The 18,291-nt window shown below is 44.3% G+C and overlaps 1 protein-coding gene across 3 annotated transcripts in view; it reads right to left on the reverse strand.

The window, feature by feature from the left end:
* The window catches only part of ADCY8 (adenylate cyclase 8), a 176,507-nt gene that overhangs the window by 131,822 nt on the left and 26,394 nt on the right, over positions 1-18,291 (reverse strand). For all 3 annotated transcript variants that reach the window (XM_033126471.1, XM_033126474.1, XM_033126473.1), the window contains exon 2: positions 13,323-13,472. In XM_033126471.1, the coding sequence (XP_032982362.1) occupies positions 13,323-13,472 (150 nt within the window). The remainder of the gene's footprint in view (positions 1-13,322; positions 13,473-18,291) is intronic.

The raw sequence follows: 18,291 nt of genomic DNA on the forward strand, positions 1-18,291 counted from the left end.
AGAGCAATCAATGGCAGCCGCTGGATGTGAACTCTGGCACCTGGAGCCATTAGGTGGCTCCCGTCTCTGTGCACTGGAGGCTGAGTCAGGATTCAGCCTTCTCTTGGGTGCAGTGGATCACCTGGGGCTGACTCTCACGTCACAGTCTTTCCCCTGTCTTCGTGGAATCTATTGGGGATTGTCATCCACTACCCACTCACTAAGAAATGAGCGAGTGGCAGGCACCGTGCTCAGCGCTGGGCAGAGCAGGGCACAAGCTTCCCCTCTGCTGGCACCGCACATGCCGTCAACTTGGCGGAGAGACTGAAAAGGACTGTCATACAATATTGATGGCCTTACAACGGAAGTCATCACAGGGCACCACCTGTCTCTTGCCTGTTCCAAAGAGACACCAGGACAATAGGTGGGGAAAATGAAACGCTTGGAGCTGTGGGAGAGTCAGGAGGTGTAAAGATGAAATATTTACCTCTCGGCGACGAATATACAAAAGAGCTGTCTCCTATAGACCTAAACTGTAAACTCTTTGGACAAAGGGAATGATGAAAGAGGAGCTGACGGAGTAGAGAGTTCAACAAGAACACGCTCTGTGGTAAATGAAAAGCTCTGCAACACCTAGCATCCATCTGACCAAGCAGGGAAGGGAAATTACTCTCCAATATTTGTCAATAATACTCTCATATTAGGGGAAGGGGCCCTGTGGGAATGGCTCCTTAATGTAATCACTGTTTTATTCATTTGATACAGTGTTACTGGATATCAAATACCAGGTTAGATATCATGGGCCGGGGAAGCATGAGTCCTCTTTTGATCAAGAAACGTGCAATCTAATGGAGAGATATAAGACATGCCACATATAACTACAAAACAAGTTGGAAAGTGCCAAGCTTGCCAAAGTCCACTTTGTCACGAAAAATTCTATGTAAAAAAGTCTCATCTTATTTTTATTTCTGGCCCCTAACTCAGGTCTTGGTCTACATTCCATACTGCAGTAACCTGATGGAATGGTGATAATACATTTGTTACTATTAAAGCACCTGACGCGAATCATTAAAAAAAGCTCTGAAGTGGGCTCTGAGAGAAAGTCAGTGAATGTGGAATTTTGATTGGATTTTGATGCCTTAGCTGAGTCCTAAATAATGAAGAGAAAGCCAGTATACTGGATGGCTCCTAGATCAAGCTGTGCCTGAAGCCTGTTAGGAATGGAACTCAGTAAGTCCAAAGCAGGTTTGGGAGGAGGACTAGACTCCTTGGAAAATGATCTTCTGGAGTTGATATCAGTTTCTTGCACTTGGTGGGTAGGTAGGCACGAAGTTGAAATCTTTATAATATTGGGAGGAGTCAGGAGGGCACAAAAACCCCTTGAGAGAAAGCAAAGGGAATTTAGTGGAAACCTACACCACCCCTGGATCGGCCCAGCTGTCCTAGCTTCTGATGGCCGCCAGGCAGCCAGAAGTCCTTGGCGCTTCTTGGCTTGTAGATCTCGTCCATCTCAAGTGCAACTGGAGCTGCACATCTCTCACTTCCAACCTCTGCCTCTTTCTTCCCATGGCGCTTGTCCTGTTTCAAGTCCTCTCTGTCTCTGTGTTTCTTCTTGCCTTGATTCCTCAGCCGCCTCCCCTCTGTAGGCTTGGACTGCCAAGGAAGGCCATTTCAATGTTTTTAAAAGATCCACCTGGACTCTTTTGATCTTTCATAAACGATGGATAAAATGGCACTGCATCCCAGTGGACTTCACGGATTCGATAGTTTGTCTGCCTGATGGCGACTCCGACGTGCTAAATACTCAGACTTAGGGGGCCCCTGTCCCCTCCACGTCTGCTCCGTCAGTTATGGCATATCTTTACCAGGAAGCAGGAGTGTTTGTTTCCAAATATGCTTATATTAGTTGTGTTTGCTATTGCTAGAACCAAATTGAATTGAGTATGGGCAAACCACAAAATATGAGAGTGAAAAGAAAGCAAGCTTTTGTTTCTATGAAAAATAAGCGACATGCTTTGTAAGTATCCAAGGTTTCCTTCTAAGACGTTGCCTTCAGTTTGGGCATGGACAAAGATTTGCAAAAGATTAGAAACAAACATTCTAGGGGGGTTCTGTATTCAGATGGCTCTAAAAATATTTTTGAATTATTTGTGCTCTTTTGAGGGTGGTTTAAACAAAATAGAGAATACAGAATTTCCATCAATGGACCCATCCTCAAATCCAGCTGAAATAAGCTATTTTTGGAATGAATCATTTTATAAAATACTACATGTTTTATTCTCCCCCTGTTCTATTCTGCTATCACCTTTGAAATGCGCCTTCAACTATATCCAGGCAACAGAGTATGCCTTCCTTGCAGCCTTTTTAGAGTTGAGCTGCATTGGGTTTCCAACTCTAATTTCTTTAGTCAAAATTCCCTGGACAGATGTATGAGATAAAAGGCCCCATGTCGCTCTCTGGCTGCTCCATAGTTTCTCCAGGCTGGAGCAAAGGTGTTGAGGGCAGTGATGGTGATTGATTTCTTCTATCTAAAATTTCTTCTATCTAAAATTGATTTCTTCTATGCTGCCTCTGGAAATGCTAATCGTATGCAAATGAGCACAGGGTGATGGCCTCTCTTTGAATTGGTGAAATTAGCACCTCTCAGGATGCCAAATGTGAGTAAAGAACACCAATAGCAAAAAGGAAACCTGTAGTTACCAGAATCAGAATATATTCTGCTGTGAAACTCAAGCTGTGGCCCAGGTGGTTCAGAAGTTCAAGGACCAACTATGATCCCCAGCACTCATTTGCTTGGGGATTTGCAGACTCATTTGCAGAGTTCTGAGAAACTCTGAGATACAAGAGGTTATCATTTTGATAGATGAAAAAGCCAAAGTTCAGCAAGTGTAAGTGACACACGCAAGGTCACCCAGGTATGGAATTAACAATCAAATCCAGGTTTGTCCTTCTTTAAAGCTTTCACTCCTTCCCCCAATCCACCAAATGCAAAGAGTGTGCTGGAAAGATTGCAAGGAACCAGGCAGCCAGATGGAATGCAAGAGTTGGCGGTTCACCCGCGTGGGGTAAACACAATCCTTTGGGTGATGTCAGCTGCTACAGGAGGGTCGCAGGCCACACACACTGGGCCTCTGATCACTGCTCTAAATCTTACCAGCAATTAGAGGGAATCCTAGCGCGAACCACAATACTAGGCAGAGTGTGAAAAGCCCGTATTCACGACAAATTTCTAAGTGCCAAGGAAAACAGAGATGGCTCTGGACTGGAAACACGAGAGGAGGCTTCCTGGAGGAGGGACATCTGAGCATCAGATTGGGGCGTTGGTGAGATTTTCACAGAAATAGCCCTAACATTTGCCGAGTTCTTTACAGTTGAAATAACACTTTTTCAGGCATTATGTTATTTGTCTCTCAGAACACACCCAAGGGTTGGGGCAAGAACTATCATTTCTAATGGAGAGATGAGGAAACTCACGTGTAAAGTGGTTCTGCAACTTGCGGAGAGTCACACCAGCCAGCTGGAAATTGAAATGGGACAAGCACATAGGGCAGCAGAAATGTAATGCACGTCACCCAGGGAGTTAAACAATTCCTAGTCCACACATTTAAAAAAGTGAAAAGAAACACTGAAATTCATGTCCATGGTACATACTGTTTAACCACATGTACCTCAAATATTGTCATTTCAGTGACTAATCAACACGTAACCCATATGTAAAAAGGAGATAGTGTATATTCCTTTTCTTTTCTTTCTTTTTTTTTGTACTATCTTCAAAATCTGGTGTGTGTTTCATGCTCGCAGCACATCTCAATTCAGACTCGGCATAGTTTAGGTGCTGAATACCCACACGTGCCCAGTGGTTACTGGACCGGACAGAGCTAAGATTTTTCTGACCCCTAGTCTTCCTGCTCTGCTAAACTGCCTCACAAATGCAATGGAGAGAAATGGGAATAGGGCCTCACATGCAAATGGAACAATAAGAGTAATTCAGCGTCCTAGCAGGACACAACTGGTACCCCAAAAGGGGTAAGGAAGAGAGTTTAATGAAGAGTTACGGAACCCAACAATAGATGGTAAAACATCCAAAGGCTAAGCAGAGTGGATCTACAAACACCCTGGGACCAGGCAAATCCTGGAGCTATAGGCAAGGGCTGCCTGATAGGAGCTATGGCCTTCGGTACAGAACTGCAGCCACTGCCATTCCACAGCCTGGCAGGGCAGGAGACGGGAAGATAAACACACTGACATCTGTGTCCTCCCATTTCCTCGTCTCCATCCAGTGCCTCCTTTGGCCAAACCCAACCAGAAGCTGGAGGGTAATGAGCCTTTTGATGAATCTTAGCCTCCTGGGGCCCAGAGAAAGGCCGAGAAGAATAGAGACTGGATCTGGTAGGCAAGCAGGGAACAACCAGCAAAAAATCAAAGGCACAGAAGTGTGGGGGCATGTCTGCTGGTCTGGGTAGAGAGCTGGAGTACAAGGAGGGAGGTAGCAAGTGACAATGATTGAAAAGTTGGGCTGCAGCCAGGTAGTGGAAGGGCTGAAATGCCAGGTAATGAGAATGGTTTGTATTCTAAGGGCAACAGCCGTCCATGGAAGGCTTCAGTGTGAGGTCTTATGTAACCAAAATCGGTCACTAAGAAGAGAATCCTGACAGGTGTTACACTCTGTGCTGGAGTTTTGAGACATGAATTAATTACATGCCTCACCTCTCAAATGAATCCATTCAAAAATAGATATGGAAGGTGTGTTGGAATCAAGACCAGCCACTTCACGGTTGGAAGGGGACCGTGGATGCAAAATGAGTGGACATGGGCTTTCTATGCCTTCTTTTTGTACCGGCTACAGCTCTCCGGCCAGAGAGAGAGAGAGCAGCTGGGCCACTGTGGGGCACCCTGCAGCCGTGGGCTCCCTGCTGGACAAGAGGATCCACGTTCTCACTCCACAAAAAGGCTGGAGCACTGAGTACGTCACACAGGAAGGATACACTCTGAAACATGGGGAGGAACAAGAATAGATGGAGAGAACACAGTGGCTCATGAGCTGTACATTTCCACGAGATCCGATGTGCTTGTAGAGTCTTCTACTTCATAGAGAAAACTGGAACAAGCAAACTACAGCTTTTTTTCCCAAGAAGAAGACAGGGTTAAGTGACTCCCGGTGGCTGGACCCGTGCACGATAGTTAGACACGGGTTAGCACCCACCAGAAAGCTATTTTTGTGGGAGGATTTAAACAGTGTTAGGAAAGGAAAGATAAGGCTGTTAGTCCCTATATGGTGGACACAGCACTGGCAGGAACTGGCACCACAGTTGATGGGGATGGGTGGTCAGGTTCAATGACGTGTCACATTGGAAGGAAAGACGTTTTAGGGGATGAGAGGATCGTGAACAGACTGAGCCAGTGATACCAGGGGACAGGAAGATGTTGCTGCCTGGTGGGGTGTTGGTGATGGGTGTCTGGAGATCAGAAAAGAACATGGTGTTAGAGGTATTGACATGGGAACAATCCAGAAGCAAAGGTTGAGTCATGATAAGTCAACACAATAGAGACAAAGATGTGATTTAATTTAATTAAAATTAAAAATCAATTCCACAGTCACACTAACCACATTTCACGTACTGTTCAATAGTCATATATGGTTTGTGGCTTTTGGAATATTTCCACCATCACAGGGAATTCTATGGGACAGTGTCGTTGCAGACCATTACATATTGGGGGATGATGGTGATTGGAATAACATTGTACTTTTTCTCCCCAAAACACCTGAAAGAGATGAAAGCGAAACTGTGAAAAGAAATGAAATGAAGCTATGAAAGCAATGGAGCATAGAGGCTGAGAAGCTCGAAAGAGTAAGATGATTGCAAAGATGCCTCCAGGTGAAATGTATTTTTAAAAATTTTGCTTAGACAGAAATCCACCTAGGCTGAAGTCATACATAAAAAGAAAGAATAAAAGGGGAACTTGGACTGGCAGTGAAACAAAATTGTTAACTGTCAAGAAGAGTTTGGACTCCTGGTTTTGGAGAAAAAGGACCCCAGAAATCACATCACAAGAGGAGAGTAGTTCCCAAATTTATTCATTCACAAGTATTCTTGAGCAGAAGAATATTTGGAAGACACAATTGTAGCTCTCATTATATATTCGTTGTCTCTGCTTTTTTCCCCAGCTTGGGTTTTTCCCCTTCTGGAGTCATAGCTATTGTGAAGAACACGAATGAAACATGTATCTAATCTTCAAAGACTTTAGAGTGTAGAAGAAAATGCAAAGCAAGAGCATAGCAAAATGCAGAGACAGGTTAATTCCATAAAGCATTATACGAATAAAACACTCATGGAGGTCACAGCTGGGGTGGGGGGGACAGAGAAAGTCTTTGTAGAGGAGGTGACATTTGAGCTGAGCTTTGAAGAGCAGACAAGGTTTAGGGATGAAAGGACTATTATACCAGGTAGAGAGAAAAGCATAAGCAAAGGCATGGGTGTAATAGGTGATAAGAATGGTTAGGGAACCGAAGAATATTCCAGCATAAACTAGATTTATATAAAACATATCTATAACAGATAAGGATGAACATGATGGATGGTACATGGGTGGTTTGGACGTAAAAGACACAGAACAGCAGGAAAAATGGCTTGATGGTAGGAGGCTCAAAAGGTTTTTGGAATATAATGAGAATACCCATCAAGCTGAAACAGAAAAAAAAATGAATTTTCTGAGATTCTGCCATTTTCAGGTCAACTTTGACTCTTCCTTGAATAAAGGAATGAATGGATGAATGAATGAATGAATGACAAGGCTCTGTCTTACTAGTGAACAGCTATCTGTAGCTTTAAAAACAATTTCCTAGATGATACAGGGCACAATATGAATCAAACCAACCAACTCAGAACTCAGTAGGAAACCCAACCTTCTCACCCAATCTATTGTCCAAACTAGCTTATACCAATATTGTCTAACAAAGATGTTAAGTTTAAACAGAACTGCTTTAACACAGCTAAAACATCTGCTGCATTTAGTAATAATCTTCCTGCTGTGGCGACATATGGCCCCATCAGAAACGTTATTCCAGTGCCCCCAGAGCTTCTGAAACACTTCGAAATGCCATGATTACCATAAGCAGGTTTCAGCAATTCTCAAAGCTCAAAGAAAAACAATTAATTTATTGTAATATTTAAAATAAATATGGGGCATTTGGATCTTGGGGAGGAGAAGTGGGATTACAGAAACCACAGTAATTAGAATCTAACTCCCCAAAGAGAGATGTTCTAAGATGTGGCTTCCAGATGGAAAATTCCCCAAGTAGCTTCGTGTGAGACGCGCTCAGCCTGTTCCAGTCTGTCCTGCATAGAGTAAGAGTCCTCCCTCCACCAAGTGTTAAGGGGGTCACAATGGAGCCCGAGTCTCTTTACTTTTACATGGGACGATTATTTCAACATGACCCTCATGCAGGTAGAAGTGAAGCCAGGAGCCAAAGTTTGGATTCAGTATAACTCAGTTCAAATAAACATGCATCAGAAGATCTTATGTACCAGCTTGGTGCTGAATAAATATCAGGGAATCCGATGAATGAAACAGAGAAGCTTCCTGTAAGTCGTCTTCTTGGCCACCATGGAAAGAGAGAAATGCAGACTAGGAAATGTCACAAATGATGACAGGTTCTATCGTCAAGTGAATTCGTAAGGCATGCTGGAAGCACAAGAAAAGCATTTCAACTGTACCTGGGGTGACGCACACAGGCCCCATGGAGGATGCTGGAGCAGAACTTTCAGAGTAGAGACGGAGGGAGGCAGGCTTCCCTGGCCGCAAGAACCACAGGGCGCAAGGTAACCGCCGGTCAGGGAGCTGACGGTCATTTGGTGTGAGTGACGCGGGGGTGGGAAGGATGTGGGAGAGCGGACACAGGCTAGATCTGGAGGGCCTGCTGGGCCACACATGCATGGGGGTTTGCGTTTATCTCGGAGGGAATGTGGCCAGGGACGGGTTTCCCTGCAGCGAAGAATGACGTCACTGTCATTACCATCATCTCAGCATCCTCTCGGATATGCCTGGAGCTCATTCCCTGCCCTGGGCTAAGCACTGTCCATCCTTTATCCGCAGTCCTCACCCCTTGGAGGAAGGTAAAATCCTTATGCTCATTGCACACCTACAGAAGCAAGGTGTCTAGAGGGAACAGTTTGCCAACGTTCCCACGGCCGGGAAGCACAGGAAGTAGGACTAGAAGCTAGCTCTTCCAAAGATTGGAGGTGTTGCTTGCAACCCCTACAACGTTCTGAACCAGACCAGGCTTTTGGGATGGAGACCAGATTGGAGGAAGAGAAGTTGGGGACCGAGAGACCAAACAGGAGGTGTTTAATATGCTCTGTACTAGCTATAATTGGTGATTAAATTGTTAAAAAGAGAAAAAAAAAAAGAACAAAGTCCTTGCCTCTCTGAAGGAAAGGGCCGATATGTGCTCAGTTTCTCGAAGCCAATCATCTAAGTTGAAAATGTCAACGTTTTGGACTATTCAGTAGTTTCTGCCAGGTTCTGTGGAAGGGGAAGGAGATGTTGTCAAGCAGAAAGCCATCTTCAAGGAGCTTTGTTAAAAACCTAGTTTAGAAGAGACACTGAGCAAACGGTTTCAGCATGTGCTGGTCTCTCCTGCCTGCTTGCTCCTGGCCTTAAGAGCCATGCATGCGACCTCAGGTTATCTAAGGAAGAAACCTGTTACCCAGGACCTCAAGCATGTCATCTAAGGGACCCACCGAGACAGGCAGTATCGGTCAAGTGTCACCTATACTCAAGCTATGGCTTGGCAATTTTTCTTTGGAAAAACAATTAGTGACCACTATTAAATAGTGATAATCTCAATCTTTTCATAACCATATATCCCACATTGGTTTCCAGGCACTGCTGGGTAGTATATAGATGGATGAGCTTTGGGTCATTCTTAAGGGGCTCACAGTTCACCCCAACAAACAGGCATACAGCGACTGAGACCCAGTGTGGCACGCTGTAATCGGGATATGCAATAGACTGCCTTCATTTTGGTATACCTAGCCATTGAACAATGCCTGGTGTATAGTGAACACTCAATCACTATGTATTTTTCATTAAATGGGAAAGTGCAGTGGTATGCCACTGAAGAAAGTACACAACTTTGCTAGAGGGCAGCAGAGCAAACCAACGTCCCAATGTTTCTTCATCACATCATATGTATCTTAACCTCAGTATCTTTGCTGATATTTTTCTTCCCTCTCTTCCAATAATTAGAGTTCTACTCATCCTCCAGGCGCAATTCCAGAGTAGAGACTGAGTTTTAACTTATCTCTGTAACTACCATGGATGGATGGATGGATGAATGGATGGATAAAGAAACGAATCCTGGGAGTGAGGTACGGGAGCGTTCCTCATCACCCCAACAAAGTACGTTCTCCCTTCCTTCAGGATGTTTGTATGTGCTGTGTGACCTTTATGTGGTACCCTTCCCTGCTTCTCACAATAGGATATGTGGATATCCTATTCACATATCAACGCAGCCATTGTTTCTTTTAGGTCGCTTTCTAGCCACCTCCAGCTTAGGTTTGACCTATAGGGCATTGCCACAGGGGTCTGTATAGTCATCCAGCTCTTTGTACATCTGTAAGCTCTGTAAGACAAGGAACCGATTGCTAGTGACCATTCTATTCCCAATGTCCTCAATAAATACATCAATTCATGGTGGAACAAATTAAGTCATTTAAATATCCTTTCGTATCCTATCATGAGCTAAAGCCAATACTTCAAAAATCCTAAAAAAAAAAAAAAACCCTGGAACATTCTTATGGAACAAGGCCTGTTGATTTTGCATTTGTAAGTGTAAAAGAAATGCCATTGAGTCCCCTCTGGGATAATTTCCCAAGAAAAAAGGATCTCCTGTCACTGAGGCCCTGATAGTGTTACCCCAGAATTTCTAACAGTTCTGGTCCAGAATTTCTAACAGTTCTGGTCTCATAATAAGCGCTAATAAGAGGTAAGTGGGGATGGGCTGGTTAACGACACATGATACTTTAAAAGATATGGAGCCTAATGCTGGGCCCTGATGGATGTATACCTGGGGAGAACTACCATCCCGAATTCCCTCCATCGGAATGACTTTCAATTGGAGTTTCAGCTGTGACAGGCCAATCCATCACGTGTTCTCAAATGGGTCCTCCTGGGACTGTGCTGTGTTGGCTGACTCATAAAAATCATGATGCACAACATGCTAATAGAAACTCTTCGCCGAGCTGCAAGGGCACTGCACACAATATTTCTAACCATTAAGGACTCTCCTGAGGAAGGGTATTATTATCCCCATGATACCGATGGAGAAAGGACTCAGAGCTTGCTCATGCTCACTAAAATGGTAAGCACCTATGCAAGGATTTCAAATCCTGGGCAGTGTCTCTGCCCATCTCCACTGAGGAAGTTCTCAGGGGTAATGGGAACTTGCAGAAGAGATCGAGTGTCAATGGAAAGTAACTTTAGCACTGAATGATACAGAGCCAGGTATCTTAGATACGACCGCTGAGGCAAGAGGCGTGGTCAATATACCAGAAATACTTTATCATCAATCATTGTGGACACAGGACTATAACAAACCTACAGCATATTTTACTGAATCCTCAGAACAAGGAATCTTCTACCGAAAGATCGTCTTTTCCTATAATGAGGCTGACATAATGTCGTGTTGCTATACACACATTATGTCATTTGAGGCAAACACAGTGCTGGAAGGAGACACATTGCCCCGTGTATGGGTGGGGAATCTGGGGCTGGGGGTCAGCGCCTTGGGGGCTCAACGAGGAGGCAAGGTCGCTGTGGCATGAATGCTAGTGAACGTCACACTGCATTCTCGTCGCCACTTGTTCTCACTTCTGCATATCTTTTCCCCCAAAATAAGACCTGGCCGGACCATCAGCTGGAATGTGTCTTTTGGAGCAAAAATTAATATAAGACCCGGTCTTATTTTACTATAATACAAGACCAGGTCTTAATATAATAAATATAATATAATATAATATAATATAACATAACATAATATCGTGTCTTATATTAATTTTTGCTCCAAAAGACATATTAGAACTGATTGTCCGGCTAGGTCTTATTTTCGGGGAGGCACAGTATTATTATTTTCTTCTTCTTTCCACCAACTTAAAAAAAAAATCAAGGGCCGGCCTGGTGGCTCAGGCGGTTAGAGCTCCATGCTCCTGACTCCAAAGGCTGCCGGTTCGATTCCCACATGGGCCAGTGGGCTCTCAACCACAAGGTTGCCAGTTCGGTTCCTCGAGTCCCGCAAGGGATGGTGGGCTCCACCCCCTGCAGCTAAGATTGAACACGGCACCTTGAGCTGAGCTGCCGCTGAGCTCCCAGATGGCTCAGTTGGTTGGAGCGCATCCTCTCAACCACAAGGTTGCTGGTTCGACTCCCGCAAGGGATGGTGGGCTGTGCCCCCTGCAACTAACGGCGGCTGGACCTGGAGCTGAGCTGCGCCCTCCACAGCTAGGACTGAAAGGACAACGACTTGAGGCTGAATGGCACCCTCCACAGCTGGGATTGAGGGGACAACAACTTGACTGGAAAAAAAAAGTGCTGGAAGTACACACTGTTCCCCCAATAAAGTCCTGTTCCCCTTCTCCAATAAAATCTTAAAAAAAAAAAAATCAAGATTACAGAGGGTAGAGGAAGGTCCTTTTACCATGTTAGATTACTACATCACAGTGACTCCAAGACACTCAACTTGAAGGATGGGAAAAGAAGAAAAGTCTTACGGGTGTGGTAAGGCAATAACTTTCAGTGTCACCAATATTTCACAAACATTAAATAAAAGACTGAGTTTCCCAGACAACTCTCCCACAATTGCAGTTCCAGTTGCGACAGAGCATTAAGAACAGTTGCATAAATTATTAATATGGCCGCGGTCTCTGAATTGTCATCCATCCCATGGAAAGAGTGACATGCCAGTCTGGCAACTGCTCTGTTTTACAGAGGCACACAATATACAGTCCCAGGAGATGTACAATGTTTATTGTACAAGGTGATTTCTTTCTTAGAGTTATTTTTCTAAATTATTTTACAAGGTTTTTCAGGGCCACTACAATGAATCTGTTATGAGGTTCCATCATTGCTTTAGACATTAACTTAGAAATGTCCTAATTCGGAATCCTGCGAAATCCATGTAGGATCTGGAAATTCAATAGCGTCCTCCGTGCCCCTGGCGGTGACATATGGCAGTGGGAGTTGAGTTTTGGCAAGTCACACACTGCCTGCCCACCTCATCCATTATCACACAGACCTGGCTTCGTTCACTTCAAAGATCCATGTTTTACTGATGTTTCGATCACAGTAAGATGAAGAAAATGTTGCATTATTTTGTAGCTACTTTCTTTATCATTTCTTGAACCATTATTACATAAAGTTTACAATAACAAGTGTGTATCCATAGACATACTTTAAAAAAGAAAAGGGCCTAGTACGGTAGAATGGTAGAACAAATATATCCACTGAGCATAGAATTCCCAAAAGTATAGAAACATGTTGAACACGAAATATATTGATTTGATAGCCAATTTTCAAGACATCCCCGTTATTCCTCTTTGAAAATTGCTTTCAGAGGCAAAGGCATGCACACAGCTTTAATAGCTGAATAATTTTAAAAGGGGCACATCTTCATTCTTTGAGAGCTAACTTGGTGTTGGGGAAACACAATTTGAGGCCACAGCAATTTTTAAAATCTTTATAACATCCACCCAATTAGGATGTCCAAAAAACTCCTTTATTTTAACCTCTTCCTACTGGAACCCCTGGCTCTGACCCTAAGACAACCTGCGTTCCCTACGACCTCCCCTACCTGGGACCCTATCATGTTCCATCAAATGTATTGTGTTCCATCGTCTCTTCTGAAAATCAGGATGAAGTACTGGGAGCCAAACACGCACAGGATTCTTCCACGAGCTTACTATAATTTGAATTGCTATGTAGTAAAAATGTTTCTTTGAAATAATAATTTACAGTTTCAAAAGAAGGTCAAAAATGAGAATGTCAATGGTGTTTAGGAACCATGGCCTTGTTCACAAACATAGGTGTCAGTCAAAGGTGTCCAAAAATCACTTTGTGAGTAGAATCATTGTATTTCTTGTGGGCAACAATGAACTGAATGTGGAGAGGACGACCCACCCCTTTTGACCTGTAAGTCTCACATGACTATTTTAGACTCCGGAATCCCATGACGTAAACTTTGAGAGATCACTTGCACGTCAGGACGTGTTTGGGGAGGGAAAAAAGCTCCATGTTATTCAGAGACTGCCTAGGAGATAACCTGGGCACACGGCCTTTCCGATCGGTACCTGTCTTTGGTTTTCTGTCTCCAGGCGCAGCCTGGCCTCCACACACCTCCTCGTCTCCAGGAAGGCTTGGCGCTGGGCCCGGTCTGACAGGTAGCTGATGAAGATTCCAGCCGTGTTCATACACATGAATAACACCGCCTGGGCCACCACCTAAAACAGATTTGCAAACATAGCCTGGTCAGGTGGTTCAAAGAAGAGCTGTTTGGAGGCAAGGAGAAAAAAATAAAAACTTCCAAGGTACATCCTAAGGTAGTAGTAACAATCCAAATGTTTAGTGGCAGGGTACTAGAACCATGTCCTTCATTCAGGTCTTGGGTCATCCGTCCTCCCCGCAGAGAGGTCTCCCTTGAGCACACCATCCAATTTACTGCTTCCTCCCCAAGTGTGTATGTGAACCTGGATTGGAAACATGAAGCAAGACGGGGGTTGCGGGGGACTTCGTTCTTCCTCACTCCACCTCACCTCTCCCCTTCCCTGGCTTTTTAAAGGGCCGGGAATCCAGTGAGAAGAAGGGGAAGAGACTAATGAGAACCAGGAGAGGTGTTAGTTGATGGCGCTATTGCATTTGACCTTGGTTGTCAGGCCCTGTTGGGTAGCATCTAAGTCCTGACATTCCTAACTCAAGAACAGCTATCACATTTGTCTCTTTCTTTCCACCTGCATCGCCATTACCCAACTCCTAGGCACCAAAATCTCCTGACTGGAGTCAATCCCAATACCTGTGCTCTTGGCAAGCTGTGGTGTGTTTCCACAAGTCATTCTTGCCATGGGAGCACTGTGCCGTGTGTAGGCCTCTCTGCTTTGGGACTCAGGCCTGTCCTCACGGGGTCCACACTTGAGCATTTGTGGCTGCACATTAGGCAGAGGGAGAGGCTGGAGAAGGTGGGGAGCATGGATACTGCGGAGAAGGAGGAAAATAATATACGCAGGTTGTGATACTCTCCACAACTCCCAGGGGACGCTCAGGCGTTGCGGGGGCCCTGACAAAGTGAGTGGGGCAGCCACCCACCAAAAACCTCTGTACCTGCCAGGTGATGGACCTTCTGTAAGCAGAGACCTGGGTTACTAGGCATCTGACCTTAGGCAAGTCACTTTCTGCCTTTTTTGAGCCTCAACTTTCTCATCTGAAAAATGGGAATAAACCTTTGCCTTATAGAACTAATGTATCTGTATGGATCTGTGTGTGTATCTATATAGTTATATATGTGTATGTATACATATGAATGTGCCTAGCAGATAACAGATACCTGACAAATGTTGGATATATATTTAAATATAAGGCCATCTTTTTCTCTAAATTCTCATCTATGGTGTAATACATATTTTTTATTTCTGAATAAATCATGCATTACAGATGTTCTTCCTCCAGGTTAAGAAATATCCCAGAGGACTATAAAGTAGTAAAATATTCTGTATTTATGCTACTTTACAAAGACTGTTTCTGTCCATTATTTACTATGCAGGGAAGACAGTGGAGGAGGGGTAAAGAGCCAACTCTGGAATCCGACAGAATGGTCCTGAAATCCCATCTCTGCTGTTGACTCTCCAGGTGACCGAGGCAAGCCATTCCCCTTACTCAGGAGGTGGGTCCTAAGCAAATAGTTTGGTTTGCCGTGCCATGTAGAACTCGGCAGCCTAGCCCAGAGGTTAAGGCTCTGGCCTCCCAACAGGGCCATTTACTTGTCATGTGAACTTGGCCCAGCTGATTTCCTGTCCCTCAGATTTCCTCGCCTGTAACAGAGGAATATTTTCCAAAAATGTTGTTGGATAATGGATGAAAGCAATTCGCAGAAGGCCTGCAACATAATCATTGCTCAATATGTATGATTATTGCTTTTCTTGTCTCTTCTGTCACAATAAGGACTCACTGAGTGTCTGAGCAGGTAAGCAACATGGTCAGTTGTGTGTCTCAGGAAGACCTCTTGTGTTGTGGCACAAGGAATAGTTATCGCTCGGGTTAAACTTGCTCTTTAAGGATTCAGCCAAGAATGGGATGAGGGTGGTTAAGAGAACCCATAGGACAGTCAAACCAACTGGAGGGATAGAAAGTACCTCCGACATCCTCTGCCAGAGCCGTGGGCTCCCCCCACAGCTGTCGGTTCTGTCCTGTGACTGCGCTTCCTGACTGCCCTTTATAAATAGTACATACTGAATTAGAAAAATAAATTATAAATAGTATGTAATGGAGTTTTTTTTAAAAAAAATGACAGAGCAATAAAGCACTAAACATAAGTGAAAAATCTAAGAAAAAGTTCAAAAAGGGTGCAGGCATGCTGAACTCAGCTGGCATACAACAAGTCAAACCAAAGGATGAAAAGCCTGCAGAAAAAAGTTCAATGAGTTCAATGAATGACATCCTGAGAAATGACAAAGAAATGAGAGGAAAATGCAGACTCTTCGGAAGATAACAAGCAGAGAGAATGTGGAAAAATAGAATTAAAAGAATAAGAGAACAGGGACGTAAGATTTTTATAAAATGGATTAGAAACTCTCTGACATTAAGGTGGAAACAAAAATATTAAAGTCTAAAAATAGGAAGGATGGGAAGTGAGGGAAAACAAAAGAAGTGATTCAACCCTTTAAAAATAGACAAGGTAAAAAATGATGAAGTTAATTGTTTTAAAATATGAGGAACTATAACAGGCAGTCGCACAGATTTTAAAGATAAACTATGTTAATGCAAAGTAGTTTGAGATAATAAAATATTTCTGTTTATTCTACTGCATTCAGAGCGATAGACAACACAAGGGCTTAATTGTTCCAAGAGCATTTTCCAGCTTGAGGTCCTCTCCTGCCTAGAATCTCCTGCCGAACTCCTTGCAAGGGGGCCCGAGGAGAACTTCCGTTTACACCCAGCGATGGTGAACCAGACACTGTGCTTTGGCCTCGGCAAGTGCTAGTGTGTGGACAATCCAGTAGCAACTCTGCTTGGTCTTTTTAGGTCCATTTCACAGAAAAGAAAAGTGAGACTCCCAGAAGTTAAGTAATTACCCAAGATCACTGCACTGGTAAGTGGCATGACGGTGGCCAACTGTCCTGGTTTGCTTGGGACACAGAACTTTATTTTAAAACTTGGACAGTCCCAGGAAAACCACGAAGAGTTTTCTCATACCTTGCTTTCCCGAAAATAAGACCTAGTCGGACCATCAACTCTAATGCGCCTTTTGGAGCAAAAATTAATATAAGACCGGATCTTATATTATATAAGACCCGGTCTTATAGTAAAATAAGAATGGGTATCATATCATATCATATCATACCATATTATATAAGACCTGGTCTTATATTATACTAAAATAAGAACGGGTCTTATATTAATTTTTGCTCCAAAAGGCGCATTAGAGCTGATGGTCTGGCTAGGTCTTATTTTTGGGGAAACATGGTACTTACACTTAGTTAACGTGTATTTTAATTAATTACAAGTGGGGGTGAGAAAGGGAGAGAAAGAGAGAGACAGAGACAGAGGAAGAGAGACAGAGAGAGGAAGAGGAGTAGAAGAAGGAGGGGGTTGGGTGGAAGGGGAAAGGAGGGGAGGGGAGATTTAGCACTGGAAGCTGTTTGAGCAATGCCCCCCCCACCCCCGCCCCCGCCATGAGCGCTCCTGATCTTGAATGAGAAGATCAGTCTGTTTCAGGATTGTGGCCTCCAGCGGCGTGCCCACCCCACTGGCCTGGGTGTGCCACTAAGATTAAAGTCACATCTTTTTCACACATCATGGTCCCTAAACACAAGCTCAGCCACACTGGGGAAAACTTGGCTGTGTTGGAGTACTGAGATATGATACAGCCATTAACCGACTTTTTTTGGGGAGGAGCATTTAAGGGTTTTTTTTTAGGTACAATTTTTGACTCGGTTGTTAGCTTTAGAATCTAACCCCAGTGTAAGCTGTGATTCCAAGATAGTGTGGTTTTCACCCAAGTAGCAACGTGTCCTATGATGACGTGAACAAAAGAAGTACAAGTTGGAAAAGGTACAATGTTGATGCACACATCCCTGGCAGGGCAGTTAGCAATGGTAGGTGCATGATGCATGTTTGTTGAATGGTAAAATGTATCAATGTCTCATACGTTGCTCCTGGTCAGAAAAGAATCAAGCGTCCTTTCTGGGAAGGGCCCTTGTGCAGACACAGGGGCACTTCGCAACACTGCATTGGATATGAAGTCTATTCATATTCGCAGGCAGGCAAATTAGATAAGTTTTGAAGACCAAAGTGCACGTTGATTCAATTGTCTTCCCTCTTTATCTTGGGCCTGTCAGGCATTGAATCTAAAGTGCATTATGGCGAAGGCTGGGAGGCCAGGGTCTGCTGGGGCCTGTGAGACTCCAGTGAATCGCTCCCCTGGTGAGGGGCCCTCCTGGTCGGGTCACTGGCAGGTCACTGATGAAATTGCCACCTTCGCCATATTCTCAGGTCCTGACACAGAGGGTCTGGGAGAGCTGGGAACCGGGGTTAACTACCTTTAAGAGGGCTTCTGCTCCCAGGATTAGCTTTAAAATTTTTTTAAATGGAGGTGACAGTCTGAGCCTGTGGTATTTTTGTTCTAGTTTTGGAGACAGATGTGTGTAGGACAGTCTGGCTTAGGGAGAATACCACAGGTACCTCCACGAGAGTTGTGTCTGACCGAGGGATGTCCTTTGTGGCAGAGAGGATGTAAGGATGGGCATAAAACTACAGGCAGGACCCAGTGGTTGCATCACTCAAAGCCCTACTCCCAGAAGCTGATGACATGGCAGAATGACGGAGCACCTGGTGTCGTCCTGCAGTCACTGCTCTCCAAGGATGGGGTGTCCCCCTCTAACATGCAGTGGAGACTCTAAACCAAAGACCGCCCTACAGGGCTGTATCCCGGTAGGGAGAATGCATGAGTCTGGGAAACCAGGGGTGAGAGATGCAATGGCCCCATTTACCATTACTCCTAATGACCCACTTGGGGTGCCTGTGATTACAGAGCCTGAGACCCTGGGCTCT

The sequence above is a fragment of the Rhinolophus ferrumequinum genome, chromosome 14 (genome assembly GCF_004115265.2).
Source record: "Rhinolophus ferrumequinum isolate MPI-CBG mRhiFer1 chromosome 14, mRhiFer1_v1.p, whole genome shotgun sequence".
Taxonomy (NCBI): Eukaryota; Metazoa; Chordata; class Mammalia; order Chiroptera; family Rhinolophidae; genus Rhinolophus; species Rhinolophus ferrumequinum.